The sequence below is a fragment of the Astatotilapia calliptera genome, chromosome 13, assembly GCF_900246225.1.
Source record: "Astatotilapia calliptera chromosome 13, fAstCal1.2, whole genome shotgun sequence".
Lineage (NCBI taxonomy): Eukaryota > Metazoa > Chordata > Actinopteri > Cichliformes > Cichlidae > Astatotilapia > Astatotilapia calliptera.
This window is the reverse complement of record NC_039314.1, coordinates 11,361,407-11,384,616: the sequence shown is the minus strand read 5'-3', so window position 1 is coordinate 11,384,616 and position 23,210 is coordinate 11,361,407. Positions and strand designations below refer to the sequence as shown.

Sequence of the window (23,210 nt, the reverse complement as noted above, 5' to 3'; positions counted from 1 at the left end):
AATTAAAGACAATAAAATGAAAAAATGTTTTTAACAAAAATCTGCATATGAGCGTTTTCTTTTTTGTCACATTTTTATTGGGATATCAGATACTGGACCAAAATTAAAAAAAAAAAAAAAAAAAATCAAAGTGTGCAGCATTAGCTTCAGTGTTGATATTTTTAGAACTAGTTTGTTCCAACATGCAGAACACTTGATCCCTGCTCACAGTGTTTCAGCTCTTTACAGAGGGGTTTGTGGCCCTGCTTGAAGTATTGTCCGTGAAAAGCGGGAAAAATAATAATTAATGCTCATATTTTTATTTGTCATATTGATCATGCTGAATGACACCTTTAAAAATTATATACATTTTTGTAATAAATTTTAAAAATTTAAACAGTTTTTGTTGAAATCAGTCTAAATAGATACAAGATAAATAGTAGTTAATAGTTATTTATATGTGTATAATTTTTTTGTTTTTTCACGTCCTTGGCAGAGACTGTTTAAATAGGGAGGCGCCATTTTTCGCATAAACTATAATACGTTACCATGGTGAAAGCAAAAAAAAATAAAATAAATTGCTGCGGTAATATATTTGACGTGTCGGATAATGGCGCTTCTGTCAAATTTCAAATGTTTGAAATAAATCCCGCAAATTCTCCTTTCTAACTCCGCCAGCTGATTCCCAGTGAGGGAAGCGTTTCTATGGACGGACTACTTGAATGCAGTGGTTATGCTCATGCCCGGATACGTAGACGGTGACTTCATACTCATTTTTCAGTGCACGTCCAGTGGCCGTCGCTTCTCTATTTGAATGGATTTATCGTAAAGAAAAGAAACAAGCTGCCATCTACGTGTTCGCGCTGATTTACACAGACATGTAAGGAAACGTGAAGATTATCGATTCTTTCCGACGGACTGTTGCGTTAAGGTGAGCTGCTAAAATACATTTTTCCTTCTTTGTTTCCGAAGCAGCGGTGCGTTCACTATCGCACTGCCTTAAAAATGATGAAGATGGGCTGTATGAAATAATGAGGATCGCACGATCTAGTACAGGTAGTGTGCTATATTTTCTAAGCAATAGTGAATCCTGGATTGTGCAGCCCGTTAAAGCCTTAAAACCAACATTCGTTTTGATATTCAGAGATTTTTCTTTCTTTCTTTTTTATTAAGCAGACGCTGCTGTGTGTGAGAGAGAGAGAGAGAGTTAAAGGGGGATGATGGGGAGGTAAGGTAATTGGCCAAATGCAGTGGTGCATAGCCTATTATACCCGTGTCTAACGTTTCTGATCAAATTGTAAGTTATCCATCCATTTCTCCTCATTATCATTATAACTGTATTGAAGACCAGCCCATAGAGCTGATTGTATTTATATTCTTTGTCGTTTTCTACCAAGGTGGCAGCAATGGTGGAAGCATGTGCTCCTTCCTCTTAGAGGAATAATACTGAAATTGATGAATGTGGAGTCGCTCTAAATCATCAGAGTACAATGAACACCACTCTTACACCCTCGGACCTGGTGGATGTGCCAAGACTGCAGACCTTCAATGGCACCCTGGGTAACCAGACCCCCTCGGGCTGGGCCGTGATCCACACTGCTACCTTGACTTTTTGTTCCCTCCTCCTCATCTTTATCTTCTTCCTGGGCTCTTATGGGAATCTTGTGGTGTTCCTGTCTTTTTTCGACCCGGCGTTTCGCAAGTTCCGCACCAACTTTGACTTCATGATCCTCAACCTGTCCTTCTGTGACTTGTTCATTTGTTGCGTGACCGCTCCCATGTTTGCGCTGGTGCTCTTCCTGGATGCAGGCGGAGGGGATGGCGTGTCAAAGAGTTTCTGCTTCGCCTTCCACTTGACCAGTTCGGGTTTCATCATCATGTCCCTGGAGACGGTGGCTGTCATTGCTTTGCACAGACTCCGCATGGTTTTGGGACAGCAGCCCAACCGCACTGCTTCCTTCCCCTGCACGCTGGCCCTGACCGCCTTGCTGTGGACATCCAGCTTCACATTGGCTGCTCTCCTCACCATGCGTGCATATCCACGCAAAGATGGACCCTGCTTGCCCCACTTTGGCCTGGGGAGTGGGCAGGCCAGGGTTGTGTTGTACGTCTACCTGGCAGTTTTTGCCTTTTGTGTTGCTGTGGTGTCTGTGTCGTATCTGATGATTGCTCAGACCCTGAGGAAGAACGCACAAGTAAGGAAATGCCCAGTCATCACTGTAGATGCCACCTGCCCTCCACCCCCACCACCTCTCATTGCAGCAGGCTTTGAAAGCATGCAGTGTGCCGTTCAAGGCCCCTCTCTGTACCGTAACCAGACTTACAACAAACTGCAGAATGTACAAACGCACGCCTATACCAACAGGACAAACCAGCCGGTGGTTCCAGGGGCCGCCCAAGGAGCCACCTGCTGTCAGCTGGTCTCCACAGTCAACTTAGCCACAGCCAAAGACTCCAAGGCAGTTGTCACCTGTGTAGTTATAGTATTCTCTGTGTTACTCTGTTGTCTGCCGATGGGAGTTTCACTGGCACAGGATGTTTTGTCACCAGAAAGCAGCTTTGCACATTACCAGTTCGAACTGTGTGGCTTTGTGCTCATTTTTCTCAAATCAGGCATCAATCCATTTGTGTACTCGCGCAACAGTGCAGGCCTCCGCCGCCGCGTACTGTGCTGCATTCAGTGGGCCGCACTTGGATTTCTGTGCTGCAAGCAAAAGACACGCCTGCACGCAATGGGGAAGGGGAGCCTGGAAGTCAATCGCAATAAATCCTCCCATCACGAGACCAACTCGGCCTACGTGCTGTCACCTAAGCCACAGAAGAGGCTGGTAGACCAGGCTTGTGGACCCAGTCATTCCCGGGATTGCGCTGGCAGTCCCAGGGCGACAGGTACACGCAAACCTCGCCTCCCGAGCACCTCTACACCCATCAACACCCGGATTGAGCCGTACTACAGTATATACAACAGCAGTCCCTCAGCAGGGCCCAGCTCCCCCACCAGCCTACAGCCTATCAGCTCTCAGACATTTGCCTTTGCCAAGTCCTATGTAGCCATGCACTACCACACTCACCAAGATGCTCTGCAGGACTTTGAAAGCACCTCAGTGCACCAGATTCCCGTGCCCTCGGTATAGTCAAAGAACAGAAAGCTTTGGACAATCTCTCCATGACGTTAAATCCAATGTGAATCAAAGGAGGAACGTGTAAACAGGCTATTTTTATGTCTTTGGACTCAGTATTAACATTTTGTTCTCTCCTACAGTAGAAAGATGTTGCGATTTTTGTGACTGGAGAAATGACAAGAACCAGAATTACAGTATAAACTTTGCCTTTGAAACTGAAATGAGAAACAGATTTAGAATAAAAGTTTATGTTCCAGCAAGTTATTTATTGATATTGAATTGATTTATTGAGGTTTTCACTGAACCCAAAGTCACCAGTTGCTAGTTTCAATCCCAGTTCCTCTCTGGCTGGAGATAGGAGTGAAACCAGCTTCTTCAGCATCAGGCCACTATGAAACCCCATACGGCTGTCAGTGGTACGTGGTTGCACCTGGATAGACTCTCTTCTCAAGAGAAAAAAAAGAGTCTGAGCCTCATACATTAAAAAAAACAAAAAAACCCCACAATAAATAACTGGCAAGTACAAATGTAATGTCTGTGAGATCTACACCTGTTACTGTGCTGTTACTACACATACACATAGCATCAGCGCCCTCTGGCGGCCGAATAAATAAAACACTAAATTCTACACTTAACTTACTTGATCAGGGGTGTCAAACCTCAGGCCCAGGGCCTGGAATCAGCGTGCTAAAGACTCCAATCCAGCCCCACTGGACAGATTTGAAAAAATGTAGAGAAAGGCACAAGTTTTGGGGCTTTTAGCTGTTTTTTCACAAGTTTAACAGCTTCATTTTTACTGATTTAAAAACCTCCCATATAACCACTCAAGCTACACCAAACAAATTCGGTTATTAAAAAATAAATGACAGAAAACTTCCTGCGGTTTTCATTATCTACTATAAAAATGTGTTATACACAGGATACATTGCGTATCAATTGGTCAGATGGATGCATTTCTTCTGTAGTTGAACACATTTATGCACAAGCCATTCAATTACTACAGTAGAATTTCTTTATCAAGTAGAAAAAACTGACACTTTCTGTTGAAGTTGCACTTTATTTTTATATTTAGATACCTTGAGGATTAAATGTGGTCTTGAAATGGTCCAACCCACTTAAAATCAAAGCGGGCAGTTTGAGTTAGATATCCCTGAACTACATATTTCCCTAATGTCTTAAATCTACTCTTTTCTGTGGTAATGGAAAACTAAAGTAAGGTTTCATGTTTTGATTTTTTTAATTTTTTGCTGTAAATGCATTGGTTTTTATTCCAGAGATACAGCAGTAGTCGGATCCCAGTGTGCATCTTCATAAAACCACAAAACGAACCTTTTAAATGAACCTGCACACACTCTGTACATCCTACAACCTTACACTCACTTTTATTGTTATTCCACAGAAATCTCTAATGCATAAGTTACACTCACACAGTCTCCCTGCTGTGAAGCATTTTCAGATGTTTTTCATATCTACAAGTACAAAAGTGCCACAGTCAAGCAGCTAATCAATCCATATCTCTCACTCACACACTCACACACACACACACACCAAAACCACTTTGAATATTGTTAATTCCCCTGATGATTCGTCACTCCTTTTCTTGCAATCAATCATCACAAAGTGAAGCATAGATATGAAGTTCAAGCAATAACTCCACTGCCTGAATTTGATTTAAGTTAGAGTCGGGCTGATGTAGCGTCACCCATCGCACAGGTCATGGGAGTGTGGGCGGGGCCTGTTCTCCCTGGGCTACATGAGGTCCAGCCTCAGGATTGAGTTTATTCTCAGTTTTGGCTTGTAGCGCAGTCTTAAGGGCATCTTGCTTACTAAGTGTCCTCGTTCTTTATGTCCTCCGTGCACCGCTGCTGTTCCAGTAAAACTCCGCCAGTTTAACTGGAGAGTGACAGAAGCCCATAGTCATCAGCAGTGTCAAGAATCCTGCATATGACCGGTGACTCAACCTACAGAAAAAAAAAGCCATCTTCAATATGGTGCCTTTCATTTAGGATGATATGCCTGCACAATGCCAGTACAGTTAGATAATTAAATCAGTGTTTAGATCAGTGTCATTTCCTTTGTCAAATCTACAGGAAGTACTGCAAATATTTGCAAATATCTAGGCATGTTTATAATAATTCCTAATTAAACCAAAAGTTATATATTTTAACTTGTCACAGAGAAAAGGCATGAAGGGAACAAAATAACACCAAGATTGGCTCATGTATATCAAATTTATCCATGCAGTTAAACAATCTGCAGTTTCTTCTTTATATTTATCCCTAAAACTGATATAAATGTGTTTTACAAAGGACTAAACCTTCACATAAGATTCATAATGTTACTAAGCAAATTCTACTGTTTTCTTTTTTTGCCACTCAGGAGTGAAACATAAACTTACCCCAAGGACATACTGACAAGTCTGAGGCTCCAGCATATAGACAGTGACAGCATGGGGAGACTCAGACTCCTTACATCTGACAGCGAGAAGAGAAATGATATGAGTGAATCAAAATGGGAAACACTGACAACTTAGTCTTACTCATCCGTGGACTCAGGCTGATGTGCTCCACTCTTCATCCCCTAGTTCTAGGTAACTGTTCACTCACTTGAGCTTGACGATGACCTGTCTGGGCTTCCCTGTCAGGTCACACACATCACCGTGGCCATAGAAGTGGGAAACCAACCTATTGTGGAGTAAAGGGGAAAAGAAAAAGTAGTGGGTGGATATTTTTGTATCCCGTTTACAGCGATTAGTGTTCAAAAATCTGAAAGGCCTACTTGACTTTCTGCACTCCGTCCTCTCTGAGCTGGAGGGATCGGGCGACGTTCTTCTTGGCCCAGTCGAGGTGTTCATCTGCATTCCAGTTCCCCACCACTACAATGTTCTTCCCTTGCTCTTTATCCTACAACACAAAGAAAAGATAATCTGGCTGATACAGAAAATACTCTCGCTTACTGCTTTATAGCCAGCGTACAATCTAAAAAGGTACTAGAAGTGCATTTGATTATTTACTTTTTCCAAGTTTGAATTCACTCGCTTACCTCATGGTACTGATGGACGTGCCTTCCGTAACAGAATTCATATTTCCACCATCCTACACCCTGAAACGCACATGTTAAGATGATTAGTGTTCCCTGAGCAGGTTACGTATCAGTGCTCAGCTTCCAACACATAAATGCGCCTCACCCCGTGCAGACAGTACGAGCCACTCAGGAACTCCTTAATTAGCTGTTCGTCTGTCAAGCGAGAGATGTGCGTGGTACCAACAGTGACCTGAGACTGCCCTCCAACGGTCATGGGTTTGTGGGTGGAGGTGAAGGCTTCTTCTCTCACTGCTGACGTCTCCTCCTATGATATACCACAAATGTAAATAAGCCACGTTTCGTGTGCTCAGGTGATCACCGTTTATCTTTGCACGTCTTACCTCTCTGGGCTCAGATGTGGCACCGAAAGGTGGTTTAAGCTGCTCCTCTTGTTCTTTGTCCAACTGGGCGAGCCGCTGAGGCCGCAGAGGGGAGCCCGCCAGAGCCTGGCAGAAGATGGCGTTCACCGGGGAGGATTTGAACCTGCGAACAAGTGACGTGAGCAGGTGAATTTTATAGTATTTAATGGGAAATATATGAAAAATAAAAAGTCTCAGTTTGAGTTTTTCCTTTAAAATGTTGTCTTTATACAACTTTCAGTTAAATATAAGGTTAAAATGATCTGCAAATCATTGCAGTCTGCTTTAAAAGACAAGCGACACCTTACTGTTTTACAGCAGCCAAAAACAGGCTTTAACTAAACAGCTCAGTGCCCCCATAGTTAACACATTCACCTAAACTGCTAAACATCTGCAGTTAAAGACCGAGAGGAGAAACAAATCCCGGGGGACGTTGCATCAAAACAGCATCTGTTGCAAGAATTTTGCATGATATTTAAAACATGCGGATCCATCAGCAGCCAAATAAAAGGCTATAACAAAACAGCTCTTCTTTTGTTTTGTGTGCCATTAAAGCATTTTTCTATTTGCTGGTGCTTTCTTAATTTGCAGCGAGTTTGACCTCTCAGGGCCACCGTCTAAATATAATAAGACAAACTAACAAACAAACTAAATACAGGTGTCGCACTCTATTAAAGTGTAACCATCTTAACAGATCTTACCTGTATTTTGGGTGTGCACAAAGCAGAGGCGTCAGCACCACCACCTCATATTCGCAGGTGGTGACCTCAGCGACAGACAAGATCTCGTGCTTGGCCTCCGGATGGCAGACGTACAGCACGGCTGTGGAACGAGGCTGGTCCTGTTTCAGCAAACACGGAGTCCCGTTTCCCATCGCCACTGAGTAGTAGGGAGTCAGCTGACCTTCAATGTTCTTAGTGGGCACCTGACGTTAGAAAAAGGGGAAGGCAACAGGAAAGATATGTGAGACTGAAAAACTAGACTGGCAGATTTGCTTGGTTACTCAGTAGAATACTTGCTTTGGTTTCGGACGGTTTGACGCCGTCTGTCTTCTCAGCTTGATCTGAAAAAAAAGAAAAAAAAAGAAAGGCCAAATATGATTAACGTTCAATTTAAAAAAAAAAAAAAAAAAAAAAGCAGTGTAAGATATACATATATATAGAAACTTACCTGTCTCTGTTGATTGGCTCTTTTGAGCCATATTTCCCAAGAAGTACTCTTGTACACTGATCTTCTGTGGAAACATGCAAGCTTAGCGAACCGTAACGAGTGCACATTTTCCATTCCAGTCTAAAAATATTTCAAATAACTCAAAGCACTGACCTGAGAAGTCTCCTTCTCTTCATGGTACTGCCTTACATGTTTTCCATGGCATACTTCGTACGTCCAGTACGACTCAATCTACATTGGTATAAATATATGCTCAGCAATACACTCAAACAACATGATTTTTGTCATGCTCTGCTACTATAGTGTGACTGTGACTTTAAACTGCATGCAGTTTCAGTCTCTGTGTGGAGGAATATGAGATGAAAAAGGAAAAGTCTCACCCTGTAGGAGCAGCTGCTTCGTTTGAATAGCGACTCGAGCAGTTCACCTGGACTGGGCCCGCCGTACTCCTTTTCATCATCCTGCAGCACCAAACAAATGCAACAAGAGTGATGAGAGACAAGAGATAACACATGCTTTTTTTTAACTCTAGGAAAGGAGGGAAACTGAAACCTTTATTAACGGCTTATTTAGCATTTTGTAACTGATGTTTTAGCATACCCTCCTATTAGGTTGTATTGGTCTTCATTCAAGGCAGAATTACAGACACAAATATTTCAGCAACCTTTTATCGCTTAACACAGCTCTATAGTGCTTCTTCTATGAGGGTTGCTGTGTCACGGCACAGTTACATAGTCTCTGGTTTCGAATATAAAAAGATAAAAACAGTCAGTGCTTTCCACATAAACCCTTAGAATCAGATGGTTTTTTGGCACAATGCTTTTAGTATGTTTAATGAAACCACGCAAAATTTTGTCTTCACACCATGAAGATTTTCTGCGTCACAGGCTCTCAAGATACAAAGGGGTCGGTGGACAAGCTGCACTTTTTATTGCCTTTTTTCCCCCCTTCAAGATTTTTTGAGCCCTTATTATTGAGTAAGTACCACAGTGAGTTCTTTTCGTTCAGCACAAACTTTCCCAGAGGCAGCAGTGAGAATCGGTAACACAGGATATGTCACAGTTTTTGTCGTTTGCACCAACGTGACAACAATGACGCAGAGTAACAGGAGCAAGCTCTCGCACCTCGGATGTTTTGCCTGTTTTATGATAATTTACTACAGATAAATATAAAAAAAATCTATTAGCAAACAATGCTGTTCACATGTTGTATGTAACAGTTTGGACATATCACATTGATCAAACAACTTCAGGTCCTGAAGAATTCTGTGGAATGACTCACACTTTTTAACGCAACTGTATCACAATTTATCTTTTTTCCTCACATCTGCAGGCAGGTTATAATCACCTGTGCAGAAACAACACAAAATTGCTCCGTGCCTAGCTCTGCTAGTGCAAACTAGTTCAGTGGCAAGCTCTCATAACTCTTTAGATAAACAGCTGTGCCATTCCCAGAAAGTGTTAGGAGTGCTCACCTCCTCTCCAGCCGTCAGTGAAGGGAGGAGACATTTGTACTTCTCCTTCTCTGTTGTGGTCAAGATGACAAAGTCTTCCTCACTGTAAAGTGCACCTGAAGTTGGCTGCGGGCGGGAGATAAACATCTGTTACTTCAACTCAGGTCTTGTGTGACAGAAAGAGAAAGAAGTCTAAAACAAAGTGACATTTACGTCTCCCGATCCCGTTAGGGCAGATTCGTTTCTTTAGTGACACTAAAAGAGGAGACATACCAGCGTAAATTCAGCGCCAGGCCAGGTGATTTTGAAAGGGATTTCGTCTGTGAATGAGGGATAGCCTCCTCTGTTGGCTGAAACGCCGCTGCAGACCTCCAGCAGCCCCCCGACTAACGCCAACAGCAGCACAGCCATCATCTCTCCTTCCCCGGCTGCTGAGCTCCTACAGCCCGCTCTTCATGTACGGAGAAAATGGATTAAAAGCTGCTACAAAGGTTGAGGAAGTCTATTTAACAGACCTAAGATATAACACGACTGTGAAAGACGGATGTCAATACGGTTAAAAAAATACACAGGAAGTAAACTGCCACGTCGTGTTCCGGCTGCGCTTTGGGGTGAAAAAGAAGCAGCGCCACCTGGCTGCGATACTTGGCATGGGCACACAGCTAGATTCAAATGACAGCAGAGATGTTGATTTCTCTTTCTTATTCAACAGCGAGTAGCACTTTATAATATAGAGCAACAATCCAACAGTTTATTATTATTATTATTATTATTATTGATATTGATATTTTACAGGAAAGGAGACACAAATAATACTGTAATCAGCTTTAAATAGTTCACAAGTAAATGTAAATACTGCGTACTTACAGTAGGAAAACACTATTCTTTAGACTAAAATACCTGAAGTTTCACACTACTTCAAATTACACAGTTATGTACTGCTTATGTATTACTTAAGAGTACTTACATTATAATTTGTGTAACTTTGCATGTAAAATACCCAGAAACTATTCACTGCTTAAAATTACTTGAACTATAATTACTTTTTCACTCTTGCAAAAACCTTAACTGTTACTTCCATCTTCTAGCATTTCACCAGGGAAGCATTTGTAGGTAAACATAATTACAATGTAATTTTAGGTACATTGAAATTACATTCTTAGTCATGTGTCATATTATAAAATGCTACTCAACAGTTATATTAGGCTTTTGTTTTTTATGATCCCACTTTCTATGCCAAGACCATAACAAAACTTCAAATATAATTAAGCCCTGATAAAATATTTTCATATCCCAGTCTATTATGCACACTAAAATGAAAGTCAAGTCAAGTTTAATGCCAAACATTTGTAACCAGGCTATAACAATTGCAATAATGTCTCTAAACTCTTCTCATTAGTGAGGTAGTGTAAATTAATCTTCCACTTGACGTGAAACAAGGCTTATATAGTGACTACATAGTCATTGTAAAAGATAACGTTATGCGGCGTAGCATGAGCCCAAATACATTTTATTTGTAATTTTATTGAAGATGACAAATTATCACCAATACTTTGCAGTTTTGTAGTAATCACATGATTATTTTGCTGAACCTTAAATCAAAAATAATATAAATGGATGATAAGGCATTTATGAACAGTAAAACATATGATCTGAATCTGGTCTTTCACAAGAAGATGAAGTGGCTTCATGCAAGTATTTTTACTAACCATTAGCATGGATGATGTATACCTACGATGTGGTGAAAAAGTATTCGTGTTCTTCCTGATTTCTTTCTCTTTTTTGAGGAATATTTGTCACACTTACATGTTCCAGATCATCAAACTACTTTTGATATTGGGCAAAGATAATCAGAGTAAACACAAAATTCTGTTTTTAAATGTTGATTTTCATTTTTAAGGGAAAAAGCTATCCAAACCTGGCCCTGTGTAAACCTCTGGATGTTTCTTTAGATCGTGGGATGTTGTGTTACTTTTTGAGATCTTTTAGCCTGCTTTAGTTTGTCAGACAGGTTGTACTGAAGTGATTTTGTGGTCCATTAGGTCTGGCAGTAATCAGGCTTCAGCGTGGCAGGTGAAATCAGCTTTCTAAAAAAATGTGGTTACAGTTAATTCACGATGTAAGAAGGGGTCATCCACATAAGGCCAGTAGGTTTGTAGGTCATTACGTAAAAACTGCACTTTGTATTTACTTGGAATGTCTAATATTAGATTGATAGTTCGATATATGTAAGTATGGCAAATGCGCAAAAGAAGGGAGCAAATATACTTTTTTGCAGCACCGTAGATATATTTCCAAGGTTATGATGTGGACATGCCCAGTGCATCTCATTTACAAGCTGAGAATAAAAGCATCCGCATGTTGCGCAGTAATATTTTAAATATGTCACCCTGTCCTTCAAATTTGCCTGTGTTGTGAGAGATCACAGATCACCACAAGATAAACTCACTTTGTCTCACTGCTGCCTCCCGGTGGAAGATTTGGGAAATTTAATTTGCGTTTGTAAGGTCTCAATTATTTTTAATTGCGGCTCTATGCAGGACTGAAGATGAAAGCCAGTATGGAGATACCCACTGAAGAGTCAAATGTCGAGAAGCTCATTTACCGAGCCTTCCGCATATAGCATTTCAGTTCACTTATGGAAGCAATGACTGAAGCAGCTCTGTCCCAAAGTGCATTGTCCCATAATCCCCTGACGCTGTTGAGTCGGCATTGCTGCGTGTTGAACGACTATAAATAGTCTTCCTCCACTTGATCAGCCCCTAAAAAATGTCACAGTTCACAGGAAATTTAAAACATAGACCCTGAAAATGTGTGGCTGCTGCAATTCAGAGTCTGCCTGTAAATGCACATCGACTTGGACAGTGTTCATTTGAGACTGGCATGTTTTCACCTGTTGGTGGAGCTGTTGATGTGAGAATGCGCAGTGTGTGAGCCAGGAGAAAGGGACCAGATTATAACAGAGATTTCCAGACAAAGAGGGAGAGGATTAGGATATAGAGGAACAGGGAAGGATACACGCAAGAAAAACATGCCAGTGGATCATCCAGCTTCTGAAACCACTTTCCTCTGCTTGTATATATAGAGCTTATACTCTCAACTGTATATGAGTATAAGCCTCCTGTGTCCATACAGTATCCGTATGGAAATATTTATGAGCCTGCCTTCATAGATACATATAGAGAGTCTTCTTCACCATTTCTTCCTTGATAGTCAACACTAACAGACTTTGCAGGAGCCTGACTGATGGGAACTTAGCTGAACTCCCCACTTTGAAATGAGCATTTTCATTTATTTCACTGTCGTCTGTGGGGTGAACACGATTTGCATAGATCCCTTCCTTACACCCTCACCTTTTGCATAATTGATACAACTGTCATCTCTCGAACCATAATAACATCATTCCAAAGGGAGCAGAGAGAAATGAATCTTGGCATTTGAAGGTCTCGAGCAAAGATTAAGATATCTCCTGAGCTGTCACCTAAAAATATACATAGAATATGTCAGGAATCAAATCAATACTGGCACATTTGCTTGATTTTCCTAATGAAATTCAGTATTGATTTGCGTAAAGCGCACATGTTGAATTTCTTTGTAAGTTACTACTGCAGCGAGTGCTGCCATAGAAGCTTGAACAAAGGCATGTGTCGAAGTCTATGGAGTCTTTTTTTCTTAACTGAAATGGTGAAATGAAGTCACACACAATCATGTCCTCATCTGTAACACGATGTTTCCTAGCAACATGTGTCTACAGACCAGCGTGCACCTGTCCATGTTTAGATGATTTCTATCAACTGCTATCAACGTTACGAGAACGATTGAGGGAAATGCAGACACATCTTATGACCCGAGCGATAAATTCCACAAATCCCATCACGATAAAATTTTTTTCCATTTGGATCATAGAAGAAACTTCACATCCAATTTGGTCTCGGTGTAGCTGCGTTGCCCGACAGATACTCTTATAAAACAGTTATTACACCAAATATATTGAAATATGCCAATTCTGATGTGTTCACACTCAAAGCCTCAAGCCTTTAATATGAAAGTTGGGACAGTTTTTAGATCATAAGTCACGACGTATAGCTGTGGTATGTCTACTGCTACCTGTAAGTCTGCAACCAACATGATGACTTCTTTAAATTAGCTCTGACTTAGAAAGCACTAAATAAATATTAATGATAAACACTATACTGTTTTACAGAGAGTCTGGTCTTTCTTTACCTGAAACCATGGATTTATCCTGTGTTATTGGTAGTTATTGGTAGTGTAGTTTAGTGTTTTAATCCTTACTAAGTTAAGAATTGCTGTTGATAATTTGGTAGGATTTGACCAGACAGAGCTTACACCCCTGCTGTTTGGGCAGTTTTATTTTTCATGTGCTTTGCTCTCTGTTTCACCATGTTTTTATAAGCTCCTCCCCTAAAACAGAGGGGAGCAGAGTTGATTTATCAGCCAGCTTATGCAATATATTTAACGCTTTAAAAGCACTTCCCTTTCAGAGTCTGATTTCCTTACAGATACTGATAGCTGTGGTATGTTTAGTATTGATTGTGGTATTCATTAATCAATATCGTTTCTTTGGATTTTGTGGAGAATTTTTAAATGATGATAAACACTGTCAGTTCAAATTATCAGTTTGAAGACTCTTCAGTAAACTGGCAGGCCTGTTTACCAGTGTCAGGATTGTAGCGTCAGAACTCTTGATATTTACCCTAAAGCTGATGATTGAGGAAACTCTCCTAATTCTGTCAAATCTGCATGGACACACCTGTCACTCATTCACCTGTTGTGCTTCCATCAAACTAAAACACTGTGTAATAGGCTGAAGGAATCTTGTAAGGGGTTACTACTCAAATTCTGGAGAGGCAAAACAACAAGTCAGTGACACATGAAAGAGATGGATTTAAGCATGCCAGTGGATCAGAGTGCCGCTCTGCACCTCCCTGCAGAGAAGGTAATGAGAGAGTATTTTTGTTTGGATGGGTCTGGATGGGATCCAGATACTGACAGAGCTGGTCCTTGCTTATTTGTCTGAGACGGAGGATCAAATCCTACACGAGAAAAGGGAAAGAGCCCAGGATTGAAATGCATGCAGTATAAACCAATAATGACAGGATGCATATTTGTGTTACTGGACTGACCCAGTCCTTACGAGAATATAAACTTGGGCTTTGTTCTTTATTTTGACGTTCTATTTTGTATTTACGGGCTTTTCTTTCTCCCCGGCTGGCGGAAATCTCCAGAAGCGGCTCCATCATAACTAAAACACCCTATGCACCATGGCCATTCTCAAAAGGTGACCATGGATTTTTATGTTAATACCATTATAATACTTCATTGTCTGAGACTTTAAGCTGTTCGAAAGAGTCTCGCAATGCCACACTTGAATACAAAAGTCAGTGAAACCCCAGAAGTGTCCCTTTTGTCTACAAGCAAGAGCAGAAAGTGGGTTAGCTGCTTGAAAATGCATCCTAAGCAGTGCGCATAAGCTAGAAGAGCTTAGTGAAGCTAGGAAGACTTTGAGAGTGAAAGTCATTTGGTGTCTCTTCAGAGTTTGACAGGGAACAGCACAAAAACGGAGAGGTGTGGAACAGAGCTCTCGACTGACTGGATGGAGAGCAGAAACAGATTACATGGCTATTTGATCAATATCAGCACATCAGCTGCTAGGAATAATGTACAATGAGAGCAGTATTAGTAAGTGAGCATATGCTTAACAAGAGGAATCACAGCTATGACTTTAAACAGCATTTATTAAAATATTCTTAACACACATGCTGACAAAACTTTGTTGGCTCCAAGCAAATAACACTTGTGAAATACTGGATGGCAGATTCTGTATACTTTATTGATTCCTCTATATTAGCATATCTGGGAAAGATCACTTTAACAGTCCACAGCAACCCACATAAGCTATTTACAGAGCAAATAAATACATTGCTTTCCTAACACAGTTCTTTATCCCCCGCCGAAGTACAGTACGCGCTGCATTCACCAAGTCATTTATATTCACCCGGCTCTTGTGTAATTGATTCAAGCAAACGCCACACAATCCATCATCATTTGAATGCAGTCACAAGATTTCATTGGCACCAATTTGGACTGCAGATAGGTTTAATTGGCTGAGATATGTGAGAGATGATGGCTTCTTCCATATTATGTATGAGTTCACTACAGTCTACTGGCTTGGCTCAGGCAACTAAGTGAACTAAGCGAAAACAAGCAAAGGCAGCAATTTAATGCAAAGATTTGGAACGGTAGCTTTACACTTATATAAGATAACAAGGTCCTGAAAAAAGGCTCCAAAAGTAATAGATATTTATATTTCAGCAGCAAGTTTGCATACTTGGTCCTTGGTTAAAAAAACGTCTGTATGTAATATTGAGCACATGAGGCCACTCGCCTCTGTCAGTGCGCCCCAGGGTGGCTGTGGTTACAATGTAGCTTGCCATCACCAGTGTGTGAATGTGTGTGTGAATGGGTGGATGACTGGATATGTAAAGTGCTTTGGGGTCCTTAGGGACTAGTAAAGCGCTATATAAATACAGGCCATTTACCATTTACTTCAAGTAATACGCAGACATTCCTCTTTCTTACTCTTTAGTTAAGAGAACGCTAGCCACACTTAATGTTATGCATTTTCCAAATGATACAGGCATCAAGTCATTATTGCACTTAGTATGCAGAGCATTTTCCTCCACTACACTTAATGCTCATAGTCTTTCCATCTACTACCCCTGCAAATTAACTGGCTCACTATCTGATCCTAAACTGACATTTCTATTCTGCCAAATGAGAAGTGGAGAGTCAAGAATTTCCATAACGCATGTCATCATGTACAATTGTTATCCTATTAATTTTGGTGTATTCGCTGTTGCGAAAGGGCACTCTCGGAGTCTTGTAGTGTTTACAAGTTATTCATCGTCTTCTCCAAATGCTTTTAAATGTTTTGGCTTTCTTCTAAAGTTCCTGTCACTTGAATATGAAAACACAAAAACTATGTCTTCCAGGTTTTTTTCCCCCCCTGCTCTGTGTACACAACTGTCGGAGCCGCGGTGCTATTTTCAGTTCATTTTCATTCAAGAGCACGCGCCTTCCTTTTTCAGCCCCTTCAAAAGTTTTTCCCAACTTTATTCCAAACCTCAGTTTGCCAGCAGTCATGCAGCCACAGTAAACTATTCAGTAAACAATGTATGGTGTTAACGCTGAGATGAAAAAGACGTGCTGGAATTATATTGGCAGGTTGGTATCACACTGCCTCTTTTCTAAATGGCACAGAGAATCTGACCTTCTCACGATCTCAGCGCTGTCAAAAGATGACCTTTGTGCACAGCATCACGTAGTCAATGTCTTCGTCTTTAGACAAGGCAAGCTTTGCCTTTTAAAAAAATCACTTGTCAGTAGCAACACTGTAAGCAAAATAGAGGGGAAAACAGCAGTTTTATTTTGCATGTAGCCTGGTTTAGCTGACAATAATCTGGTGTTTAAGGACTCTGGGTTAGAATAACAGTGCGAAAAAAAGTGATTCAGAGGCTAATTTACTCACAGTCCAGTCTCTCCAGAGAATAAAAGAAAATTCACTTCAAACACCCACGTAAAATCTGTTAATGTTTTTTTTTCCCAGGACATTCTCACACCTCTTTTTTGGGGGACTTGTGAAACTTGGTAAATCAATAAACTTGTGTTATACTTCTCGGGCTGTGGGTGTAACCTGAGGGAATTACAGGAGGAGGAGGAGGAGGAGAACGGCCAGCTTGGCTTCCCTGGTGGGTCAAGGTGAGTCTGTTAGCCTGATGGCTTGTTCACTCTGCAGATGTCACCTGGTCATTATCCTGAGGCAGCCATCTGCCAGTTTGTCCTGCAGGGCCTGGCCACTCAGTCTTCTGGGCCCTTTGTGACTGGCAGGATCTATGCCGCTTTCTCTTCTTACTCTGACCTGCTACTCCACCTGCCTCCAGTGACCAAAAGGCCAAGCTGGTCAGGGCCAGAGGGAAGAGAAAAGACACATATAGGAGATCCAAAAAAAAAAGAAAAAAAAGAAAAAAAAAGAAAGAAGCAAGTTTTGAACTATCTGCCACAATGTAAACTGGGATAAATTAATGATGCAACCTCAGTTTTTACCTGGGCTAGCCTCACTGCCAACTGCTTGGCTTCTCACCCTCGGTGCCGGTGGGATGCACAGATATGCTGCCAAAATAAACTCCAGCCTCCCTCACCGTCTCACCGATTTCCCTCATTTCACTTGATTTTACTTAGAAAGTGCTTGACATGATTATTCCATTTCTTAAAAGTATCTATTGAGAAAATCCTCCGATACTAAAGCTAATGAAGACTGTGTTACATCACCAAAGTTAATTGCCAGGCCTTAAATCTTTCCGAAAGTGTCTCACAGCGGGTAATTTTGTAGGAAAATTAGAGCCTTACTTTTGGACATGCTTAATCATACCCTCCTTCAAGGTGCAGGATTTGGCTGTGGCTGTTACTTTTAAGATGTAATTTTGACTTTATGGGGTTTTAGCTTGGCTGGCTGACTACAATGAGATTTAATTCCTGAAGTGAGGAAAGGAATATTTTCTGGTATTGCTGCAAAACAGAATAGATTCTGCGGTGCACACATATCCACTTTAAGTAATTTTATTCGCTGCAAGCCCTGCTACACTGATGAATGTGCGTACATGTATTTATTGAATTTGAGTTAGCGTAGACACTTAGTTAATAGTTTAAAATTGCCCTCCAAGACTGATGTGAGGCATAATAGCAGCGTGAACAACAAAAGCGCTCGTAGATTAGCTTAGCATAAACAAAAGAAAGCCAAGCCAAATGCGGCAGGAAAAAGAAAACATATCAGTGTCAGTGATTTTTGTATCTCGTGCTTAGCAATCAGAGCTATAGAGGCTTTGCAGACACGTGACTGCTTACCACTTTTTGCCCATTTTGGACCCGTAATAATCCTGAAACAGAGAAAAACCTTCTAAACATTAAGGAGATGAGATAAACTATGGCAACTCTGAGTAAACAAACAAGTATATATACTATAAAACAGGGGTCGAAGGGTGTTTTTCACATCTTTTAACTTTACTTTTGAAAAAATGAGAATTTTTCATAATTTAGCTGTTATAAATACTGACACTGACATATCAGCAAATAGCCCTGTTGTCTCACACATGCTGACAGCAGGAAATAGTTAAGGGCAGAGCCACAGATAACCAATCAGACAAAACCCATAAACGCGCTCATCTTCTGCCTGCGAGTAATATCCAGGAGGCTTTGATTTATTTATTTTTTATCATCTCACACTTTTATCATTTTTACTCCCCACAAAATACCATTACTGGCTAATATGCACACACGCACACTTGCGCACACCTTTGATCTTGTATGCCCAGTGATTCTGATATTTCATCCTTGACCCAGTTTGAACTCAGAACCTGCAATAATGTGCTGGACATGAATGGCTGCGTGGGCAATCTGCTCCTCCTTTCCTTCTGTTGTTTTTTTGGATCCGTTATGCTGTTGTTCTGGAGGAAGGCTCACCACAACTTGAGGCTTGGCTGTGTTTCCAGCCCCTGATATAGAAAGGAGAACCATGATTGTGGGAGGCCCACCCTCTAACCTGCCTGTGCCCCTGGCAGCCAGAACGGGCCAGCTGGTACTGTCAGGAACCTTGACAGATGACCTGCTGGGCAGATACTTTTAGTTCATGATTCACCCATCATTATACAAACATACAGATTAATGTATAATGCACTGAAACTGTAGCATCCTCCAAAGGTGCAGGTCTTGCCTGATAACATTTACTGTAGAGCACCATAAACTGCCGCTTATGGATCTGTTTTGTTGTGGGTCACTAGATTTTTTTTGAGCCAAAGTAGGTAAACGTTTGCAGAGTGTATTTTAAAATGGGTGTGAAGTGAATATGAAAATAAATGTGCTCTATGATCTGTTTGAGGATGAAAGAGAAGAATGTATGTAATTGTCAAAACAATTGGCTCAAATGTTCAGGAGTCTCACAAGATTCCTTCATTAGCCAAACCAGTAAATTATACGCTATTTTTCATTTTCTGCTTGATTTCCAAGCCCAGTTGCACTTCCTACTGCAAACAGTCTTGCTCTCTTGCTCTGTTATAGCGTGTTTGTGCAATCTCTCTTACAACTCCAACCCACACAGCTAACCTATGGCTGGATGCCATGTGCTGTAGTTTGTGACCATACTGGAGGCTGTCAAAGGCATTATGGGGGGAGAGTAGTAATGCAAGTAAATAAAAAATAATAGTAAAAAACCCGCCACAGACCGCAGCAGCGTATGTCAATTTAATATTAATAGCTGTCATCCCCTTGCTTAGAAAAAGAAAATAGATTGGTCTCCAAGAGCAAAATTTGTTTAAGGTACATAGGACTTTGCAAAAGTCTGAAGCCATGTCTTTATATTTTGATAGGTAAAAGAAAATAGATGTAGCAATTCATCGAGACAAATGATGTGTTTTTAAGGCATGCTGCTTGTAACAAAGTGGCTAAAGATGCTATTTAAAACTGGTTCTTTGCTAAGTTGTCTGTTATGTTTGAACATAACACTGGTTAGGTGCCTTTTTATGCTTGAATGAGTCATAGATCAGTTAAGTGGCTAAGTACTGTTCTTTAACTTCTGTTTAATTATTTGACCACGATGACACCTTTGATGAAATGTGATCTCATCATCTACCTTTGACTTGACCAATTTCATTTCTTAAATTAGTCTCAGTGTTCACATACTGCAGGTATTCTGTCCTCTGCACGTGTGTAGTGGCTGTAAAATGTATTAAATATGCTGTCTGCTATTATGATACTATGTGATGTGACACTTTAATCAAAATAAATAGAGATCAGCGTGAGCATAGCATGAATCTAAAGTGCATAAAAATGAATTTATTGAGCTTACGTGGAGTGGCTGACAGAGGTTTTTATTTTTTATGCAGCAATTTAGATCTGAAAGCAAATACTTCAAACTGCAAGTGACAATTATTGAAATTAACCAGCTTACAGTTCATTTCCCTATTCATATTCAGATTTTATAATTCAGACCGAGCTCGAAGCGCCAGAACATCTGGAAGGAACTTTTGTTCCCTGAGTGACTGGGAGACAGCTGCCTCCTCCAAGGTTGGTAACAGTGGTCTGACACTCTTCACGTAGCCGACTGTAAGCCATGTGGCACGGTGCCCTCCGCATGTCCTCAGCCAATGAACAAGTCGTCTTTGCACTTGTTGAAAGGGAAGCAGATTGCATCTTATAGCTGAAAAATACTTTGGTGAACAGGGCACCCTCATGGAGGGCATACAAAACAACATCTTTCCAGCTTGCACGTGCACAATTTGCTTTTTCTTCCATCTTTGAATAGCAAGCTACAGCCATACAGAAAATGGCTGGAGTGTACACACAGACACGATTGCAGGTTAAACAAGAAAAAAAAATAGTACCAGAAATTTCAGCCTCTGCAGTATTGCAGATTTGAATGGAGTTGTAAATATATTATTTACATATCATATATTTATTATCTATTTATTGTTAATTTAGTAAATTAAATGATGTTATGTTTATATATTTAAAGCTCTTATGATCATTTTTTATTTTTGTTTAATGAAAGGGCATCAGACAAAATGAGTGGGGGAAGATTAATAAGACACACGGACACATTACCTTTTACTAAGTAACACTAATTTGTTTGACGGCTAAATAGTCAGAAATTAATAACTGAAATCAATTTGACGCTGAAAGATGAAGGGAGCTGGTCTCACTCTGTCAACTATACTCTGTGACCGAGGAGTTTCATTTCTTTATAATAGCCTGCTGATGTCAGAGGAATGCAAAGCGACTCCAGAGGATGTAACACAAGACAAAAACATCCCCGTCTTTAAAGTTTTATCTTGCTATTCAACAGAGGATCTAAATGCAACCAAAACAGACAGATAAGCAGAATTAAATTACTGGATGATAACAGAGGTGATGCTGACATGAAAGCAGCTTGTCGAAGATAAATTGCTGTTTAATTCTGACAAGTTCTTCAAGGCCAAATCTGGTATTGTGAAATATTTTAACATTTAAGAATTTTCTCCCCAGTTCCTCTACTTTTTATTTATTTAGTTTTTAATAGACACATAATTATTCTCCTAAGGTTTCCACCAGTGGTGATTCTAGAGTCTTTTGGGGCTCTGGTCAAAGATTCACAGCCACCCCCCAACCATCATTCATACCATTATGTAATAAATAACCTGACAAAAACAATATAAAACTGTAGGTTAAAAATTACTTTAGAAATGCCAGACACGTTTAACGATGCCTAAGACCTTTAACCAGGTGGCTTGTTATCTTGTGTTAATACAAACAAGGCAAGTCTACCAGGTCGACTGTCGGTGTTCTGATAGCTGCAGTCAACTTTGTCAGAAATATCATTACATGACTAGTGTAACATCCACTAGTGATGCCAGTGGAAGCTAGATTATTCAAGTGTTTGTACACCTTAGTCAAGGCCAGACTAGTAGCATTTAGTTATTTAGCATAGTCCCCACTTGGGGACTACCGCTTGATATCATCCATCATATTGTACTGTTTGCATAAGTGTTTAAATACCATAAAATCTCAGTAAAATTGATTATTTTAATCATACATGCATATGAGCCTACCCCGTACCTATATATAAATATGTACATACAAGATTCCAATACACAAAGGTGAAGACAGGTAATTTGGTACATCTGTCATAATGGGACCAAGACAAATGTTTTTTTTTTAATCTTGGGCTTGCAGCCAAACATTTTATTAGAATGTCTCTACAAATGACCTTTACATGAAACAATTTGTTTCACAGGTGTGAGATAACTCGGCATAAGCAATGTGGCATACTTATTTTCTGGCATATTCAAAGAGGCTTTCTTTTAATCCCCCACCCCCTCCAGAATAAAAGAAAAAAATCCAGAAGCTGTCATTTAATTATATATTAATACCAAATGAATGTTTTTTGATGTGAAAGGAGAAGCTGGGTTCTACCGGTTAAAAAATTTATGAACAGAAACTCTGACCTCAGTGTGAAGACTCCCGAAACCCTCTCTGCAGCAAGAACTGCAGGCATTAACCGTGAAGATGTTGACAAGTGGTTTAGGCATTGCGGTGGTTTAGGCTCTCCACCATGACCCGCAGATCCCCAAGTGCATCTGTTATTGTGATAAATCTGGACTGCAACACCAGGCAGTTAGGCTACATTAATAAATTAATGAAACAAGCAGTAAAACCAGTATAAAAAAACAAGCATGAAACAAAACTGGTGCTGGTTTATTGTTCTGCATCCTTGTTAAACACCACTGGCTGATGCATTGTACTTTACCTGCAAATCTCATCTGAGTGAAGGTTTCTCGATGTGTCGAAAGTCCAAAGCTGCTAAAGTATTTAACCAACAACAGTAAAAAAAACAAAGATATAGGAGAAATCCATAATGTCTTTAATTTACCCAAAAGCGTCCTGATTTTCAACATTTTAAATAACGTCTTATTTGGCACAAGAATAGAGTAGACTCGGATATATTTTAGTTATATAAAGTCTTCCATGTATGCAAGTATTAGCCAAAAAGGTATAATTAGTAATAAGGAGCAGTCTGGCTTTACTCAGTTTATCTACTTGTGCAATTGCAGTCAGTAAAGCCCAGAATCAATAACAGAATTGTTAAATACACCCAGAAAAGATTTATTGAGCTCTCCAAGACCCTAAGGAAAGTTTCTGATATGCTAATTTAATCACAGCTGAACAGAGCCATGTGTCAGTGACATCAAAGCAACTGCAGGGCAATCCTGTACACACAGAGTGAGCTGCAACTTGGCAATGCACTCATTTGTCTCACTAAGCATGTAGGATATCCACAACACCTGCAGGACAGATATACCATAAATGTAATGCAGATGCCCAAAACACAGGATAGAGACTGAGCTAGGCTTGTTAAAAGCCTCTGACAGGGTCAGTGCTCTTCCTGTTGTCTCCACTCTTTCCTGCAGGTAGGGATCAGCAATGTTAACCAATGCT

At 40.4% G+C, this 23,210-nt stretch overlaps 2 protein-coding genes across 9 annotated transcripts; one reads left to right on the top strand and one right to left on the bottom strand.

Annotated features, from left to right (window-relative positions):
* The first annotated feature begins 479 nt into the window (after positions 1 to 479).
* Positions 480 to 3,373, top strand: gpr75 (G protein-coupled receptor 75). 7 transcript variants are annotated; one of them, XM_026190572.1, is made up of 2 exons: positions 480 to 859; positions 955 to 3,373. In XM_026190572.1, exon 2 carries the CDS (start codon positions 1,470 to 1,472, stop codon positions 3,111 to 3,113), a length of 1,644 nt encoding a protein of 547 aa, XP_026046357.1. In that variant the 5' UTR covers positions 480 to 859; positions 955 to 1,469; the 3' UTR covers positions 3,114 to 3,373. The 7 variants fall into 7 exon arrangements, with proteins under 7 accessions (XP_026046357.1, XP_026046358.1, XP_026046359.1 ...); XM_026190573.1 differs by having other exon boundaries at positions 952 to 3,373; XM_026190574.1 differs by having other exon boundaries at positions 480 to 910; positions 1,377 to 3,373.
* A 946-nt stretch (positions 3,374 to 4,319) lies between these two features.
* On the bottom strand, positions 4,320 to 9,777 carry erlec1 (endoplasmic reticulum lectin 1). 2 transcript variants are annotated; one of them, XM_026190577.1, is made up of 14 exons: positions 9,441 to 9,777; positions 9,189 to 9,293; positions 8,095 to 8,175; positions 7,868 to 7,945; positions 7,715 to 7,775; positions 7,564 to 7,607; positions 7,246 to 7,469; positions 6,527 to 6,668; positions 6,289 to 6,450; positions 6,144 to 6,203; positions 5,880 to 6,004; positions 5,708 to 5,785; positions 5,500 to 5,575; positions 4,320 to 5,062 (listed from the first exon to the last, which is right to left on the bottom strand). In XM_026190577.1, exons 1-14 carry the CDS (start codon positions 9,579 to 9,581, stop codon positions 4,991 to 4,993), a joined length of 1,449 nt encoding a protein of 482 aa, XP_026046362.1. In that variant the 5' UTR covers positions 9,582 to 9,777; the 3' UTR covers positions 4,320 to 4,990. The 2 variants fall into 2 exon arrangements, with proteins under 2 accessions (XP_026046362.1, XP_026046361.1); XM_026190576.1 differs by having other exon boundaries at positions 7,715 to 7,778; positions 9,441 to 9,776.
* Positions 9,778 to 23,210: the final 13,433 nt, after the last annotated feature.

Excerpts from the sequence above, each read along its gene's own strand:
- gpr75 (XM_026190572.1), top strand. The coding sequence starts at position 1,470 with ATGAACACCACTCTTACACCCTCGGACCTGGTGGATGTGCCAAGACTG.
- erlec1 (XM_026190576.1), bottom strand. The coding sequence starts at position 9,581 with ATGATGGCTGTGCTGCTGTTGGCGTTAGTCGGGGGGCTGCTGGAGGTC. Across the intron at positions 7,946-8,094 it reads GAAGCAGCTGCTCCTACAGG|ATTGAGTCGTACTGGACGTA; the intron begins GTGAGACTTTTC and ends ATACCAATGTAG. Across the intron at positions 7,470-7,563 it reads TCAAACCGTCCGAAACCAAA|GTGCCCACTAAGAACATTGA; the intron begins GCAAGTATTCTA and ends TTCTAACGTCAG.